At 40.7% G+C, this 18,836-nt stretch overlaps 1 protein-coding gene across 1 annotated transcript in view; it reads left to right on the top strand.

Moving 5' to 3' along the window:
• The first annotated feature begins 610 nt into the window (after positions 1 to 610).
• LOC121383727 (sacsin-like) overlaps positions 611 to 18,836 on the top strand; it is a 61,328-nt gene continuing 43,102 nt past the window's right edge. Inside the window, 17 exon segments of the mRNA XM_041513823.1 lie at positions 611 to 850; positions 3,579 to 3,704; positions 5,603 to 5,750; positions 6,885 to 8,408; positions 10,136 to 10,647; positions 11,063 to 11,552; positions 11,881 to 12,121; positions 12,251 to 12,650; positions 12,748 to 13,069; positions 13,304 to 13,969; positions 14,086 to 14,279; positions 14,363 to 14,650; positions 15,041 to 15,143; positions 15,962 to 16,492; positions 16,890 to 16,942; positions 16,944 to 17,129; positions 17,902 to 18,809. Coding sequence (XP_041369757.1) covers positions 611 to 850; positions 3,579 to 3,704; positions 5,603 to 5,750; positions 6,885 to 8,408; positions 10,136 to 10,647; positions 11,063 to 11,552; positions 11,881 to 12,121; positions 12,251 to 12,650; positions 12,748 to 13,069; positions 13,304 to 13,969; positions 14,086 to 14,279; positions 14,363 to 14,650; positions 15,041 to 15,143; positions 15,962 to 16,492; positions 16,890 to 16,942; positions 16,944 to 17,129; positions 17,902 to 18,809 — 6,932 coding nt within the window.

Below are 18,836 nucleotides of genomic sequence, written 5' to 3'. Positions count from 1 at the left end.
TGCCCCCTTCTCCTCCTTCTGTTCTCTACATGGGCAAAGATGTTGAGATTGGCATCTAGCAGGTCAATCTGTGGATCAGGGCCACTTGATACTGCAGGCGGAGTCTCACACGACACTCCATCTTGAAGGTCCTCACGGTCCCAGAAGGTCTTGAGGGGGTGAGACAGGGAAGCCACATTATATACCCCAGAGGATGTACGTCGCTGTCCGTTTCTGACCCGATGAAGACCTGTTACATGTACGGTACTTATACTGTACTTTTCCCGAAGTCGTCAGTTTTGTCCTGTGGACCCCATTACACATCCGTTATTCATCAGTTCCCATGCGTTCCTTATCAGGTAATCGTCCGCTGAACATGTTGTACACCTCCGGTTCATCAGTTCCCATGCGTTCCTTATCAGGTAATCGTCCGCTGAACATGTGGTACACCTCTGGTTCATCAGTTCCCATGCGTTCCTTATCATGTAATCGTCCGCTGAACATGTTGTACACCTCCGGTTCATCCGATACATGTCCGGTAGTAGTCCGGCCACAAGTCACATCCACCGACATCAACGAATGCGAACTGATAAGTGCAGGACGAGGAACACACGAGTTTTGAACAAAACGCATGCTCAGCGCACAACAAACGTACAACTGGCAGACGCCTTTGCCCAGTGGAGTCCGTTCCAAGTTTTGTGCATGCACAAAACTTTCCACCGGATTGAATGGACCTCGCCGGACCTTGCCTGACAAGGAACGCATTCGCCGAACGACAAACGGACAGGAAACGCATGTGAACGGAGAAGAACGGATTGAAAATTTTGCTCTCCGTCGGACGGACGTTAACGCTATCCGGCAAAGTGTGACAGTAGCTTTACACAGTTACAGGTTATGTTTTGTGGTTAGTGTAGCTAAGTACCCAAGACAAATTTATATAAATCTTATAAATTAATATTCAGTTTTTACTATTATGAGGAACAGTGGCATGGTACTTATTTAAAATTATTATAATGATGGAATAAATATTGTATTTCCATTAATCATAAGTAAAACCTCATTACAGACATTGTGTGAAATTTACCGGAATTATACCCATTTCCGTTAGTAACTTTATGTCAAACACAACATTTATTAATTGTACAAAAATAATCTATTGAAGTGTACCCTTGTTACCAACATTTTACTGCGCAAACATACAAAATTAACTGACACAAGTATGTTTATATAGCTAACTGGTCTTTTCGTTGTCTTGCTGTGACATGTGATTTTAATATGCATCGTGTGTATCATCACTGTCAACTCTGGGCCAGAGTCTGGCACTTCAGATTCGTCATAGTTTCATTATGTAATCTAGTGGGAAGACATTTTACAATTCAGAGGCTTTATTAGAACTAAATTGGATAGTTATATATATGGCAACACTGAATGGCAATACACAGCCTGTTGAATTATCGGCAACACGCTTCGTAGCCATTACGATGACAACAAACATTATAATAACACGTCATTTTATAAACTCCATGTGCTTTTTTTAACAATATAAATATCCCACAAGTCGGGACAATTCGGCCTGCTACATTCTTGGAAACCGAAAGTAGTCGACATTTTCCGAATGAGAATGAGAATGAGTTACTTCCCTTATGATATTTTGGCAAAACGGGATCGATTTTTTTTAATGCTTACAAAAATGTCATTTAACAAATACCGGGAGACTATGGTAAAGCTATCAGGCACAGATGACAGGGTGTTTTTTAACATTAGCCTTATAAGCTTAACTATAACATATTACAAAGCATTCCAAAACTTATTGGTACAAAAAACAACAACCCTGAAATCCTTTTCCTGCAGATCAATAGTATCAACTTTTAACAAATGAATCTAAAGTGAATAGTCAACAGATAGTCCTGGTCTGGCCTGGTGCTTCTAAAACTTTTTGAGTCCCGACTCCAGACACTCATAGAGTCTGAGACACTAATGTCATGACAACGCCATACAAATTGTTTGTGTGTGACATCATTAGAGATTGAGTCTGGACTCAGTTTTATAAGCACAGGCCCTGATCTTAAAGTTTTCTTCCAACAGTTTTGCAAATAATTGACAAATTACTGGACTTATTTTGACAAGTAAAAATGATAGCAGACAAGCAACTTTTTAAATGTACTTGTTCAGTGGTATGGTAAATAAATTATACTTATTTCTATTAACCTTCTGAATACTTTTTAATTTTTGACAAAAACCTTATAAATTTTAATCTTATGTTTTCACTTTAAATTTTTATAAATACTGTATATATATATACAATGTATATATATATATATATTTTTTTTTAAATGCCAAGATCTAAGGTTAACACGTATATATGATATTATGTAGTGTTCATATAACGTATTGCAATATATATTTTTTTTAAATCTTGCAATTTTGGGTTAAATTGTGTTAATTAAAAAAATCTCCTGCTTTTTCAACACACACCTCCTGCTTTCTCTTGACTAAATTTTTTTTTTTTTTTTTTTACCAATAAGAACTTCATGGAAGTTACTATGTTTGGGGTATTGAGATGAATGCAGAGTTTCTCGACAAGTGTGTGTGTGTGTGTGTGTGTGTGTGGTTATTCTCATGTGTTGTGGAGGCCGATTTACAGTTCGTGTAAATTTAATTTTGCGTAACTGACATGCAAACAGAACAGCAGTTTGTGTGAAATATTCTGCCTTGGATCAGATTGTTTTTTGCTGTTTTTAAAACATTTCTAAAATGTTTAAAGTCTGAACCAAAATGTTAACAACTGCGAAAAAGTGCTCTCCTACCTTTATTTTTCATTAGATTTTACCCACATATTGAAAAAACCATTACAATAACACAGATTCCACATACTAGATGATAACCATGTCACCTATATCGACTTCGCTGAGATCGCATAGGGTAAAAAGCATGTAATTTTGTGCCAGCTGCCATTTTGACTTTTTATGGAATATTCTCCAAGAGGGGTGAAAGGATATGACTTAATCTAACAATGTCATAACATGTTATGATATAAAAGCAAAGTGATGACATATTAATTTTATTATTATTATTAGTAGTAGTATTTTTGTTTTTTAATGATACCACTAGAGATCATTGATTTTATATTAATTATGTCACATACTTTGGAGGCTTTCACCCCTCTTGAAGAGTATTCCATAAAAAACCCAAAATGGCAGATGTCAGAAAACTGCATGTATTTTGCCCTATGCTATCTCAGCGAAGTCGATACTGGCGACATCGTTAGAGTCTCATATATGGAATCTGTGTCACTGTAATGGTTTTTTCACAACTTGTGTCTGGACAAAATTTGGGGGAAATGTAACAGTAATTAAAGGTAGGAGAGTAATTTATTGTAGTTGTTAACAATTTGGTTTGGACTTCTTCTTTTTTTAGGGTCTTAGGAATTAAATCAATTAAATAATGTAAAACTATTTCAAGAACAGAGCCGGCCTTACAATCACAATACTTTCTCAACATGGGTGTTGTTTTTTTCTTCTGTAGAAACATCAGAAATTCCAGCATATTTTTGAATTTTTAAAGGATGACAGCTGGGTAATTTCAATTACTTATTTTAGGAACTGGTGCAGAATGCTGAAGATGCAAGAGCGAGAGAAGTTCATATCATCTATGATGCTAGAAACTGTAACGCTCAGCTGGACATCTCCGCAGGGACAAATAATGGTCATCTGAAAGCTCTGAAGGTTTGTTAATCAGCTGTTAATGTTTGATTGCAGTCTGCGCCTACATGACACTTACTGTATGTAAAGAGTTACAACTTCCAAATATGTTCCATTTTTCTATCTAATTAAGTTTGATCCGATGAATTAATTTAATTATTTATATTTTTTAATGTTGAAAAGTCATGCATATAAAAGTGAATTGTATTTGCAATAAAAACAACATATATATTTAGTCATATTTTAGTAAAAGACCACGTCCAGAAATCTGTATACAAACTATTGTTACAACTTACAAGTACAAAAGTGATGCAACCATGTACATCCCTCCATTTCACAAAGCACCAACACACACAGACTGACATCCACCATATATTGGAAATAGTAAAATAGTAGCCTTATTTCACTTATGTGCCAGTATAATAAATAAATAAAGGTTCAAGCACACTGTCCTGGGCACACACCTCAGCTATCTGACCTACCTATCCAGGACAGTGGGTTAGTTGTTAATTGTTAGTGAAAGAGAAGAGGGTGTAGTGGCCTTACACCTACCCATTGAGTGGTTAAAACTTGCTTTGGGTGGGAGCCGGTACCGGGCTGCAAACCCTGTACCTACCAGCCTTACGTTCAATGGCTTAACCACGACACCATCGAGGTCAATTAACCCAAGTTATGTCCTCCACTATAGAAAATTGTCTCCCTTGTAGGATGTGTGAATATCCATGAATGGGTAGACCACCAACCTCATTCTGAATTTCTCCGTGAGTGTAATGTTTTGTTGACGGCTTCAGTTTATTTACATCTGATAAATAAATTCATGCTTTACTTCAGACCAAGTTGTTAGTACTTCAGATCAAGTTGTTAGTACTTCAGACCAAGTTGTTAGTACTTCAGGTGTTTACTAGGGCAGGATTTAGCTCAGTCGGTTGATCGCTCGCCTGAGGTGCTTCCATCGCAGGATCGAACCACCTCAGTGGATCTATTCCACTGATTGGGTTTATTCTTGTTCCAACCAGTGCACCAGAACTGGTCATATAGCGTGGTATCTGCTATCCTGTCTGTGGGAAAGTACATATAAAAGATCCCTTGTTGCATTAGGAAAAATGTAGCAGGTTTCCTGTGATGACTACGAGTCAGAATTACAAAATGTTTGACATCCAATAGCTGATGATTAATTAATCAATGTGCTCCAGTGTGTCATACTCTTGAGGACTGATCCTATCTTTTTCATATCCCAGTATTTTGTGATTTTCGTTGTTGGTAAAATGCCGAAATTTATTATCAAATTAGCTTTCACAATCATACCACTTTTTTTATCTCAAAATTACCAGGTATTTTCCATTGAAAAATGAAAAACTAAAGCTGCCATACTCTCCATTAATATATTTCCGTATGCAAAATGGTGGAAAATATGGATTGGGGAATGCACTGTATACAGTGTACAATATGTCGACTTGCATGAAGTTGGGTGAGGTATCTCGCCTGCAGTAGTCGGAAGGTTTAGTCACATTGGAATATTTTACCTCATATGTCATGGTTGTTTTACACCATACTATTGCTCATTCAACCTAAAGTTAATTCCACTTTTTTTTCTTTCTTGCCTGTTTTTATAAGTGTTAAATTCATATGCTCTAACAGTGTTATTACACATCTGTAGTAGCACATTTGGTTGTGCTAGCACAGTGAGCTGAACAAGACTATTAGAAAATTTGTTTTTAATTTCATTGTTGTTCATATTTACCTAGTACTTCGTCATTTACATATCCAGCAAGGGAGATAATTAACAGTGGCAGATGACAGGCCTCAGGTTGGGTAGCAGTTATGAGTAATAATGAATGAAAATTAGAAACTAATTTTCTAATTTTGTTTACTGTACCCAATAATATCAGTCATTTACAACTTGTGTTTTGATGTTTTGACAGGGCCCAGGACTTTGTGTATACAATAATGAGCAGTTTTCTAAAGCAGACTGGCAAGGAATCCGTTCTATTCAGAACAGTGTGAAGGAAGAAGATCGACTGACAGTGGGGCGGTTTGGATTGGGATTCAAGTCAGTTTTTCATTTGTCAGGTAAGATGCAGCAATAGAAATAAGCAGAATGTTTCACTAGTTCCCCGGAGAAGTACATCTAGAAGTCTGCTTGTACACCAATATTTTCACTTGTCCAAATATATATATGTTATAACTGGGTTTTTTTATTCAAGTATAAGGACAATGTTTTTGATTGCTCGAAATGAAGCTGCATTGAACGATTTGTAGTTGTCCACTGGACAATCATGGAGGAACATTTTCCTAGTCCGAGTAAATTTTCACTTGTCAGGACAAATGGATAAGTGCTCATTGTGTACACTGATATAATGGTATGACTGACTTCGGTGGGGGGTGGGGGTGGGGGGTGGGTGGTGGTGGTGTGAATATGCCCTTGAATCTCTGACTATAATAAGTGTTTTTTTTTTTTTTTGGGGGGGGGTGGTTTGGGGTTCTAAATTTAGGGTCACAAACCTGTTGCCTTCCTTTAGTTTAGAAGTGGTAAAGTTTCTGAAAAAAGTGAAATGTTTTAATTTTTAATTTAAGTGTGTATTACCTCTTTAAAAAACACCAATAAGAATAAATATATACATGTGAACAAAGCAAAATTTGAAATGCAGGGCTTGAACTTAACGACCGATGGCCAGTTGAGATATAAATTGGCGTAGGCCGGGAGCATTTTGTGCCGTCGGTAAAGCTCCTCAATAATGGCAAAACACCTGGTGTACATTAGTTGCCAGTATATAACATTAGTACATTTAAAATATGTCTACATACAGCAAAATAACCTTTCAGTCTTATTTATTTACTGTAAAAGTCATCTTTTTTTAATTGCCATGGGCAGACTTTAAATTTTATCCACAGCAATTTTGTTTTTAAATTGCCATGGGAGACAAATTCATAAGTTTGAGGCCTGAAATACGAATGTTTGTTCAACAGTCATTACCTTTGTTTGAAGCACACACAAATGTAACTTTCAATGACGTTTATGAGAACATAAAACGACACAAAAACACAAAACCAAACACAGAACCAGAGTTAAAGCCCCACTAATAAATGAACAAGTCTAATAACATTCATTGAATGGTTGAATATTCCTCCATTTGACATTGTATTTGAGGGTTTGGTTTTTAAAATTAAAATATACCACTGAAATCTAATTTTATTTTATTGCAGACTGGCCCTGTGTGCTCAGTGGAAAATATATTTTGTTTATAAACCCACATGAATCTGTGGACAAAGTCTGCCTGATAAACAAGTTGGCTAACTTGGATGCTACATCACAGCAGGCCTGCATGGATGTGTTCAGTGGTAACTTTGGTTTCTCACGTAAGGTCTTTACTGAAGGCGAATTCCGGGGAACCATGTTCTGGTTTCCTTTGAGAAGAACCACTTCAGCCTTAAGTGACAACATTTATGACCAGTCCAAAATAGAAGATTTATTCTGCACCTTCCAGGCAGAGGCTAAAATGACACTTTTGTTTTTGAAATATGTCGAATCAATCCATTTGAAAAAGAAAGATCATTTGGAGGAAATACATTCAGTTTTCTCAGTAATGATTGCACCTCAATGTCTGAATGACATTCGCAGGATAAGAAAATCATTCGTGTCTAAGATCCAAGATTTTGGAACCAATCTACCAGAAAAATCTATCCAAAGTGACCAGCAAATATTGATTGAGACAGAGTCAGAATCTTCAGGCACCTCAACTGAAGAATGGATTGTTACAAACTTCTATAAGGGTGGACAGGTTTCTGAGGTGTTCTCCAAGTTACTCCATGATACTGATTTGTCTTACTCGCCATATGTTGGCATGGCAACACCTCTTCATCATGATGCTACTTTTCATGGTCACATCTTTTGTTTTCTTCCATTGCCATTGGATGCGAGGAACCATACTGGACTTCCAGTTCACATCAATGGATTCTTTGCACTAAGCCAGAATCGGGCTTATGTGAAATGGCCTACAACAGAACAAGAGAGAACCCATAGTCACCTGGACAAATCAGTTCAGTGGAATAAATGTCTAGTGAAAGAGGTTCTTCCTGAAGTCTATGTAAGACTTGTCCAGTGGCAGATTGCATATTCACAGTCTAATGGTAACAGTCCCCAAGATGTACAACTTGTCTACAGCAGTTTGCCACTCCCATCAGTTGTCAGAGAAAACTGGAACTTAATTCTCCAACCTTTTTATGATCAATTGTGGCAACTTCCAGTTCTGTACACTAGCAACCAGCAAGGAAAATGGATTTGTTTACAGGTCTCTGTGCTGGCCGTATATAGAGATGATGTTCCCTTGAAAGTACAAAAGACTGTTACAGAAACATACAGAAGATACAACAGAAACATTGTGGTGTTGCCTCCTGATCTGTTGGCCTCTGTTAAGAAGTATTCAGCAATATCTCCAGAATACGTTGAATGTCAGACTCTGTGTACTCTGTTGAGATCCAACGATACGTACAAGACATTCTCACGAGAGGATCGTCGAAACCTCCTCACATTCATTCTGAAGTTTGATTCAAGCTGTTTACATGGGCTAGAGCTGCTGCCAGTGGCAGATGGCAGCTTTGTAACTTTCCCAGCGAAAGTGGTTTTTTGTCCTGGAAAAGCTCATTTGTTTCCTGGATTGGAGAGAAAAGTCATTGCTGATAATATAGATCAAGAGGTACTGAGGAAACTTGGACACATGGCTAAAAATGGTAAGATGGCCTTTAGGACTTTTTTTTTTTTTACAAGTATAGGTAGTACTAAATCAAATAACGTCTGGCTGGGTCAAAGTTCGAGGTGCACCCAACTTTTGATAGAGAACTTAACACCACAACTCCTGTGATTGGTGATAAATGTTAGTGTGTTGGTTGTAAAAAAAAAAGTAGTTTCATCTGGGCAAAAAATGTATGCAATTGTATTTCATCTAGTACCACTGTTGTCAAGTAGCCTTGTGCTTGAAACATGTATGGATTACCTGTGAAAGAAATTGTAAAATTTTGTGCGCAACTAGGGTAGTCATAGATACTACCTATTGTCTCTGAAATGATCAGCTTGACCCCCAATTTTTTCTGATTCACTTTAAGGGTGAGGGGTAGTAGTACTTATATCCATGGTGTTTATGTCGATTGATAAGCTGCAGGTAGGAGTTTTAGCCACATATGGTACTATTGTCATCTATGGGATTTGATTTGGTTGTATACACCTCGAACTTTGACCCAGCCAGAAGTTATTTGGTTCAGTACTACCTATACTGATAACATACATTTTTCAAAAAGTGTCCAGCTATGTGTCTTTATGACAACCAGGATCTGGTGTATTCTGACATAAACTGACAACCTCACTGAAACTGTTGTTTCTACAGCACAACCTAATATAATGTACACCTCATAAGGCATATATATTGCATACAGTTTTGTACAAATGCAATATGTCATATTAAACAATAAAATGTTTTAAAATAAAACTCCTGAAGATATTTACTGTCAGTTGGGTATGTGTACTCCAGTATATATGTAGAGACAACAAAGATAGTCAGAGTACCTCTCCCCCTTTAAAAAAATTCCATTAAAACACTTGACTGACCCCTAGATTATGAAGACCTTAACAGGCAGATCAAAGAAATATCAGTATTAAAAAATACACTGTCTGAGGAAGGAAACACCAACATGACTGTCCCTGTATGAAGTAATGACTTACTGTCCTGAACATTAGTGTTGGGAGGAAATCCTGTATGCTGGGTGTGGATGTCTTCGAGTTATCAAGTGTGGAAATTTCAAATCCATCGGCCATGCTGATTTTCATAATGAACCATCAAAACCATTGGTAGCCACCAATATTCCTGATTATATTTTATTTATAGCGTAATGTAGTTGAGGTTTTAATATTTGTGATTTAAATGACATAATTACCCAGACATCTATTTTCTTGTATTATTTTCCAATCCAGATGAATGCATTTCTTTTCACATTACCTGTCCTCACAAGTGTACCTCCGCCCCCCCCCCCCCCCCCCTTGCAAGTGGTCTGGTCCGAACATCCCAACAGCCAATGGGATGGCCTAAAATTCTTCACTGTATGCTCCCTGTAGTCCCGGTCATGTGACTTCAACTTCCTTCTTTTCCTTTCTCTTGTCTGGTTCGGACATGTTTTTTTTTGGCTCTGTTGTTTGGAGTCGGACTTCGTTTTTTTTCCGAACTACTTGTCTTATTATGGTGGATTTGTTTCCTCCATTGTTTTATAATGCTTGTCGCTATATTCTTTTGGCTTCTAACGCTTGTTTTAAGTGTTATTTATTCCAAATTTGTTGTGTTTTGACGGGTAACAATGTGTGGTCTTTTGTTTACCGGCTTGTTGCAGTTCATCGTTGTTTTTTCTTTCTGTTTCACAAATTGAAAAACTATTCTAAATATCTGATGTTAGTGTATCTCGTGTTGTTCGAGCCTGTACTCGATCCAAGAAGTTTATGTCGGGTGACACACACGCCAGGAAGACTGAGTCGGTTGCCGCTACGGGTTCTAGTGCGCCTTCAATCACCGAATTGGTTGTAAATGTCCTGAAAACCTTGCTGCCAGCTATGCTGAAGGAGAGGATGGCTTCCATGGTGGCCGCCTCGTCAGTGGCGGGTTCCTGCTCAGGGGCGGATCCAATGTCAGCGGTTGCGATTTCCGGTCCGGTTCAGTCTGTTTCTATGGTACCGATGGCTTGTCCTGCGGCTTCCTCCAAGCGGCCGTCAACCATTACGGGGTCCAGTGAGCACACGTTGAAGACTGTTTCCAGCAAGAAGCATTCCGAATGGACCGAGTCTTCTAAATGGACCAAAGTTTCCAAGCAGACCGAGAAGACTGTTTCTCACCGTTCATCCCATGAGTGTTCCGGGATTCCGGGTCGCACCATAGCCAGGTCCATAGCCGCAGTCATTTGGTGGGTCCAGCGGTTCATCCACACCATTCCGGTTTTGATACGGCTTCTATGAGTACACGACAGGACTGTCCACGGTCCCGGCCAGTACTACCAATCGGCTTGCCTGTGCTCGTATCATGAGGGACTTCCCAGATGACGTCTCGGTGCCCACGACGGTTGATGATACTGATGCGGCTGATGATATGACAATGAGGGACTGCCTTGCTGCAGTTTACGAGCTGTTGCTGTCGCTTCCATGTCCGCCTACACCTGTTAAGAAAGGACCGATACCTATGATCTCCACCAACATTCCGCCTGAAAACATTGTCCTGCGTTCCTTAGCGGCCAGTATGTTGGTCTCCGAGGTTGCTGATGATCTTGACCGTGCTTTCCACAACACTGTGTCATTCGTCAACTTTCCTCATTGATCGTCAACATTGTATCCGGTATTCAACATGCCTTTTAAGGATGCTGCACCGGTTCTAGATGATGACACTCACTTGTTGGGGAAGCCTTCACCAGTGGAATTCACAGATAGTCAGGCGCAGACCATGGACACAGCTCAACGAAGATGTCTTCATGTGCTGTCCTACTTGGATGTCTTCTTAGCGGCCATGGCTACTCAGGTGAAGGATGCTCGCTGTTATGCTCTTTTTCAACAGTCGGCACAGATGTTGGCCTTTTTGACATCATCCATTACGTCCATGTCCACCATGCTCACACATCATCATCGACAGGCTTTTCTACGGAAATTATCCTTGGACTCTCAGAGGAAGAAAGAGCTTTTAGCACAGCCGTGGTCGGCGTCCACTTTGTTTGTGAGAAAAACATCAGAGGTGGTCGCTGCAAACGACAAGGATCAGCAGTCCACTGCAACGATCAAGGCCCTGCAGCTGATGACGACTCTTGAGTCTAACAAGAGGATGAATACGTTTTCCGCTCAGCCTTTTTTCAAGTGTTGGCGGGGATCCTTTTGCAGCACGACATGGCGAATCCCAGATAGAAAGCCAGCGTCGCCTCCAGCAAGAAGACGGGGCTCTTCGTTTTGATGTTGACGCCAGCCTTCAGATTCCGGATTGCTGCGACTCGCTTGACCTACGCCTGCCCCTCACTTCGATTCAGATCAACGATTTAGATTTGACACATCCGGTGTGCCCTACACCAGTCGAACAGACCACGGTCGGAGGTCGACTTCGTCTTTATTGGCAAACCTTTGAGACTCTTTGCGGCAACCAGTTCATCACGTTGATTTTGAGGAACGGATATCGCCTGCAATTGTCTGCAGACCCTCCCTTGACACTTACACCTCGAGAGAAGTTCCACTCGGCTGCACACGTTCAGGTTCTTCAGGACTCGGTCAACAAACTTCTGAAGAAGGGTGCCGTCTGCAGAATTCCATTGGTAGACTTAACACCAGGCTTCTACTGTGATATCTTTCTCGTTCCAAAGAAAGATTCGCAGGACCTGCGGATGATTCATTCAATGACCATTACTTGGATCCTCCACCCATCTTCAAGATGCTCATGGTTCGTGATGTGCTTACTGTGGTTCATCCAGAAGATTGGCTGATTTCCTTCAATCTGAAGGATGCTTATCCTTCACGTGCCAATTCATCCCGCATGCCACCATTATCTGAGATTTGTCCTTCAAGGCAGTCACTACGAATGGACAGTCCTGCCATTTGGGATCTCCGTGGCTCCATGGCTCTTTATGAGAATTACAGCTCCGGTGTCGCAGTTCCTTCACCATAGAGGTATCTACTTTTACCCATACCTGGACGATTGCCTGATGAAGTCTCGTTCCAAGACTCAGCTATCGATCCATGTCTACTTCATCCTCCAGTTCCTGCAGTCTCTCGGATTGGATCATCTACTTAGAGAAGTCTCGGTTGCATCCAATGCAGGACTTACAGTTCATCGGAGCCCGTCTGTGACCAGATCTCGGCCTTGTTCAAGTTCCCGTCGATCGCTGGACCAAGATACAGTTAATGATCACCAGAGCCTTGATGTCTCAGATGTCTTTCCAAGAATGGCAGAGTCTTCTGGATCTCTTAAAGTCAGCCCAAGACTTGACGCTCCGAGGTCGACTCCAGTTGCGCCGCATTCAGATGTTCCTGAATTCTTACATATGGTTCAACAATCCACACTTGCAGATTCATCTGCTAGTTGACCTGCAGCCCAGTCTCCATTGGTGGCAACGCCAATCGAATGTCTTAGACAGAGTCTCTTTGCGGCCCTTCCAAGCGACTCACCATCTCTTCACAGATGCATCTTTAGAAGGTTGGGGAGTTCATCTCAGCGACCAGACGCTGTCCAGGCCGTGCTCTCCAGAAGAAGCCAATCTACACATCAATCTTCTGGAGATGTTAGCTGTTTACAACGCAATCCTCCACTGGCGTCCAAGGTTGATTGGGGTGTCCCTCATGGTAGCCACTGACGGTGTTACCATGGCGGCTTACATCAGTCGACAAGGCGGTACATGCTCCAGCAGTCTTCTGCAGTTGATGTTTCACCTGTACGACTTGGTGAACAGCATTCCACTGCAGATCCATGCTTGACACATTCCGGGCGTCAGCTCCGCAGTCAACTGAATGGATGTTGCATCCGGAGGCTTTTCAATGGATGTTGCATTCGGAGGCTTTTCAATGGATTTGCAACCGGCTCTGAACACCAAACATCAATTTGGTTGCCACACGGTTCAACCATCAGCTTCGAGTCTATGTGTCACCAGTCCCAGATCCAGACACCATAGCCTTGGCCATCAGCTGGAATCAGATGGACGCGTACACATTTCCGCCTCCAATCCTGCTGCCCAAAGTGTTGCAGAGATTTCAGCGGTTCCATTGCCGTCTTCTCTTGATCTCTCCAATGTGGCCAATGAGAATGTGGTTTCCAGACCTCATCAGACTCGCCGACCCACATTCTCTACCTCTACCAGATTGGGATCATCTGCTGTGACATCCCATATCAAGGTTACACCATCCGCAGCCCTGCTTGTTCCGGCTACATGCGTGGACATTATCATCAAAGGCTTGAAGAAGAAGGCGTTTTCTTCCAAGACTTCTGCGGCTATTTTGAGGGCTCATCGCTCGTCTGCTACTGCTGCATATAATGTCCGATGGCTGTGTTTCCACCGATGGTGCATCCGGCAGAAACTACGACCTCAGTCTATTCTGGTGCCTCATCTTGCAGACTTCCTGATGTATCTTCGTACATCTCTGAAACTCAAGGGGTCGACCATTGCAGGGTACGTGTCTGTGATTTCTATGGTTCATGATCCAGCCACTACTACAAAGCTGTCTGCCATCCCTGAGATACACAAGATGATTAAGGGTTTAAGCTGGAAGATCAAGTCCATCACTTTCGTCCACCGAAGTGGGACTTGAATCTGGTCTTGCGGTCCTTGACGTTGGCACCATATGAACCTATAGAAGAGTCATTCCTGGAAGCATTAACATGGAAGACTGTCTTCTTGCTGGGTTTCGCTACAGCTGCATGGGTTTCTGAGATTCATGCCTTAGATGTGGACCTGGTCCGGTTTCACCATGAACGCAGTTCTGTTACCTTGGGGCTCCTTATGAACTACGTAGCCAAGAATCAGCTGCCTGATCCTCGTTCCTACATGGTACAAGCCTTGTCATCCATTGTGGGTCTGGACGATGTGGAAGACTTATCCTTATGTCCGGTGAGAGCTTTGCATCACTACATAGAGAGGACTCGCTCATTCCGTCAACACTGTTTGAGATTGTTCTTTTTCTGTCACCAAAGTCATCTAAAAGACATTACCAAGAATACGGTATCTACTTGGATCCGGTCTACGATCCTATCTGCATACCAGAAGGAAGGTTGGCTGCACCTTCAGCTTCCAATCCACATGAATTGCATGCACTGGCCGCCACCATGTCCCTGCACTGTAACACACTCATTCAGCACATACTTACTGGTTGTTTCTGGGCGACGGACTCCATCTTCGCTAACTACTACTTGCAGGATGTCTCTACCGAGGATGTTGAGGGCTTCCATCATTTGGGACCTGTGGTGGCTGTGCAGACTTTGGTGAATACTAGCCATCATCGTCATCGGTGAGCTGCTGTTGACTTATAGACTGCACACCTAGATGTCTATCGAATCAACAGGTGAGGACTTGCTGAGACTTAACATGCACTGCTGCTGGAACTTTTGTCTGGATAACATTTGCCTTGTACTGCACTTGGCCATATGTTTCCTAACTGGACTAACATTTCTTTGGTGTACTGGACAGAAAACATGCAGGGGCTTGTTTAGTTTAGTGTTCTGATGGATGCACCCATACTTTGTTGTTGCTTGTTTTTACTGCAATATGTTGGGAGGTTACCTAACACCTGCATCCCTGGTGGCTACGTCTTCCCACCCTGTCAAAACCAGGTTGAGATGTGGCTTTCCGCCTCCTGTTCCATGTGTTTCTAGGAGCTGTACCTGCCACTGTTGACGGATGCCCCCTTTTCTGGTTGTTGTTACAAACATCACCTGCATGAGTTTGTGATGGGCATCCCTAGGAGGACTTACCATGGTTGGCCTAATTCTTTCACTTGTATGACTCCATCCGGTCTTGGTGAGATAACATGTGCATCTGCGGATTTCATTACCCACCGCCATCTGTTGAATGCTACACTTGTGTGGACAGGTAATATGAAAAGAAGTGGAAAAAACTTGGAGTGTTTTCTCTTTTATAAATACATTACCTGTCCTCACGGCTTTATTCCTGCCCGAGCCTTCCCTCTTTCTGCTCTCCGTTGATGGTCGAGTGATTGCTAATTAATCAACCAATAGTTTAATTAAATAAAATGACAAATCACAGGAATTGTGGTGTTAACTTTTCTATCAAAAGTTGGGTGCACTCGAACTTTGACCCAGCCGGACGTTATTTGGTTTCGTACTACCAATAATCCTTCCAAATATTGCTGTGATTATCACATCAGTCTTCCTTCAGGCTGTCTATAGATTAATTGAGCACACCGTCAAACAACATTTTTGATGGGGGTTTTATGTGGAAAAATGCTATAGCCGTATGGTCCCCAGGAGCATTATATCACAGGCTTTTTGTCCTGCCTTTATACACTAAAAAGGTGAGATATAGGTGTTACGTTTTGACCCCACTAAGAAACTTTGAGGTCAAGTCTATTTTTGACACTGTAAGGATAGCAATACACAAGTGACTAGACAATAAAGAGCCATTCCATCGTAATACATCAGCCTCTACTTAATTCATAAACAGTAATTCGGTCTGGTAATTATGATACAGAAAACATATTGTGATATATCTTGATAAAAAAAACAATTTATCATATGATAATATCCATATTCAAATGTATGTGCTTCTCATTTTAGGTGAACACATGCTGAGAGTATTGACAAAAAATGTATTCCATGATTTGGTAAAGGACTGCTTGGATGTGAACTTACCAGATGAAGAGAAATTATTGCGTTGTTCATCAGAGTCTTTTGGTAAAGATTGGTTGGAAAAGGTTTGGGTATTTGCACATGAACATTATGGCAATGTGCAGTCAGTGTTTAAATCATTACCAGTAATACCTCAGTTTGATTTCTCTAATGATTGTGCTATCCTACATCAGTTGACACAAGTATTCATTGGACAAAAGTTACATCAGATGGACCCATTGTCCACAGAACTTGCTGAAGCTTTAACAACACTGGGAATGATTGTGCTCTCAGAAGTACCTAGCTTCATTTCCCCAGCTGTGGAATTAGGTTTGATACACGAGCCTTCTAATTCTGGTGTTGTGAGAGCTCTGAGCCAAGTGTTTAATGCTGGTAAAGGTAAAGAGGCCATTGACCATTTCAACAGGTCTGCATCCATAGCACAGAAACAGTCTCTGATACAGTATCTTCAGCATTGTGGTACAATACCTAATCCAGCAAAAAACATCTTAAGCTGTTTGAAACTGTTCAGCAGGACAAGTTGTAAGACACCAAATGTATTGGATACATGTATTAAAGATATATGCCACATAGCACCTGATGCACATCTTCCAGTTGCATACCCAAAGGATTACCTTGATTGTTCTCAGCCAATGGTCAGGTATTTTGCTAAATCACTTGGTGCAGTTGAACGTACAGTGATGATATAGTTCTGGACATTTTAAATATCATAGGAAAGGGTAACCAAAACACAGTACAGTAGTACAGACATAGAATCATTCATGATGTTTCTGATGCAAAATAGTAATTTTTTTTGAAAAATCAGGAAGATAAAGGAAAAGGCAAAGACTGTAAAGTTTCTTTCTCCCTTGAAAAGGACAAACTCTAAGAGCAGCAGCAGAAGTGTTTGATCCACGACTGACAGCATTACAGAAAATTGTTTGTACATGAAGACAAGTTTCCAAATGACAAGTTTAAAGAGCATCGTATACTTGAAGAAATGTGTAACCTTGGGTTGAAACAAACTGTAGATGTGACATCAGAAGATATTTGTCAGAGTGCTAAAACTGTAGAACAGTTGTTAATATCTGGATTAAAAGATGAAGCTGTGAAAAAGGCACATGCTGTCCTAAAGTTTCTTTGCAAAACATGTTGATGCATTGTCATTGGTAGATTTGAAAACCAGCTTTGTCTGTTCAGTGGGTTCCTGTTTTGTTATCAAGACCCACACACTACCAAAGAAGGTTGTCTCTGTATGCTGAATGTGCTAACTGTACATTAGGAAAAACCTGATGAGATGACTTGTATTCAACAGTTACCACTGGTGGGTTCAACCTGTCTAGTAGTGGCTGATGAGGTTTTCTCACAACATTGCAAACATGTTTGGTTGGAATAAAAGTCCAATTTTGGACAAGGGTGGTGGCTCATATTTTGAATACTGTTGGAGCCATGGATGAAGATGAGTATGACAAGGTCATAACAATAATGAATTCATCATTTAAACATCTTTACAATAATCAGCCATTACCACACAATATTCAAGAAAAACTGAAAGATGCAAGATTGGTATGGATAGAGTCTGAAAGTGAATTTCAGAAACCAAATGCCTTGTGGATTGAAACATCAGAACAAGATATTGATCTTCATCCATTCCGATACTGCTTGCCAAAACATTTGAGAGGTTTAAGGGAGTTGTTTGTTGCACTTGGCAGTGCCTTGAATCAAACAGCAGACATGTTGCTTGATGTTCTGGAGGAAATTTAAAATAAAACATGATGGAGGTGAGGTTAGTGAGACTGATGCTGGCAAGGACCTGGCACTTGTCATACAGATACTTAATGTAATAAAAACAAAACCACCTGTAGAAAGAAAACGGATTTTGATTCCAGTGCAAACTACAGATAGACAAACTCAAATTAGTGACAGTTGATAAATGCACTTATTGCAAGGAAGAATGGATGAGGGAGATCCCACAATTAGAAGATTCAAACACAGAGGATAGTGATACTGTTTGGTATGTACACCAAGATGTACCCCCAACACTAGCAAAAATGCTTGGTGTTGAAACCAGAAGTGAAAAGCATTTGCTGCACTATATGAAAGATTTTACTCCATTTGGTCAGCATGAAAATCTGACTAGAAGAATAAAGCGCATTCTGTCAGGTTATCCCCTGGACTCTGCTGTCATGAAAGAACTACTACAAAATGCTGATGATGCAAAAGCAACTGAAATCATGTTTATAAAAGACTTCAGAACACACCCATCTGAGAGAGTATTTGGAGACGCGTGGTCCGAGTTGCAGGGACCAGCTTTGTGTGTGTACAATGACAGTTATTTCAGAGAGGAAGATTTTGTTGGTCTTGAAGAGCTAGGTCTTGGTAGCAAATCAGAAGACCTGGTGAAGATTGGACAGTATGGTGTAGGTTTTAACTGTGTGTATCACTTGACAGATGTCCCATGCTTCCTCACTGTTTGTCCAGACACAGAAGAAGAAACATTATGTATCTTAGATCCAAATATAAAGTATATTGAAATTGCAAATGAATACAAGCCGGGAGCCAGAGTATCCGTTAATGATTATATACGAACTTTCTATCAAGATGTGTTTGCTGGTTTTCCAACAGCTCAAGTAAACATGACGAATCAAGGCACATTGTTTCGGTTGCCACTCCGAACAGCCACAATGGCAGACAAGTCTGCCATATCTGATTGTATTGTCAGTACTCAAGATGTCGTAGAAATTTTGAATGGCTTCAAGAAAGACATGTTCAAAATCACTGCTTTTCTTGCCATAATGTGAAGAAGATTTCCATTGCCTCAATT

This window comes from Gigantopelta aegis, chromosome 10, assembly GCF_016097555.1.
Source record: "Gigantopelta aegis isolate Gae_Host chromosome 10, Gae_host_genome, whole genome shotgun sequence".
NCBI classification, from domain to species: Eukaryota; Metazoa; Mollusca; class Gastropoda; order Neomphalida; family Peltospiridae; genus Gigantopelta; species Gigantopelta aegis.
The sequence above is the reverse complement of the archived record's forward strand: the minus strand, read 5'-3'. Positions and strand labels throughout refer to the sequence as shown.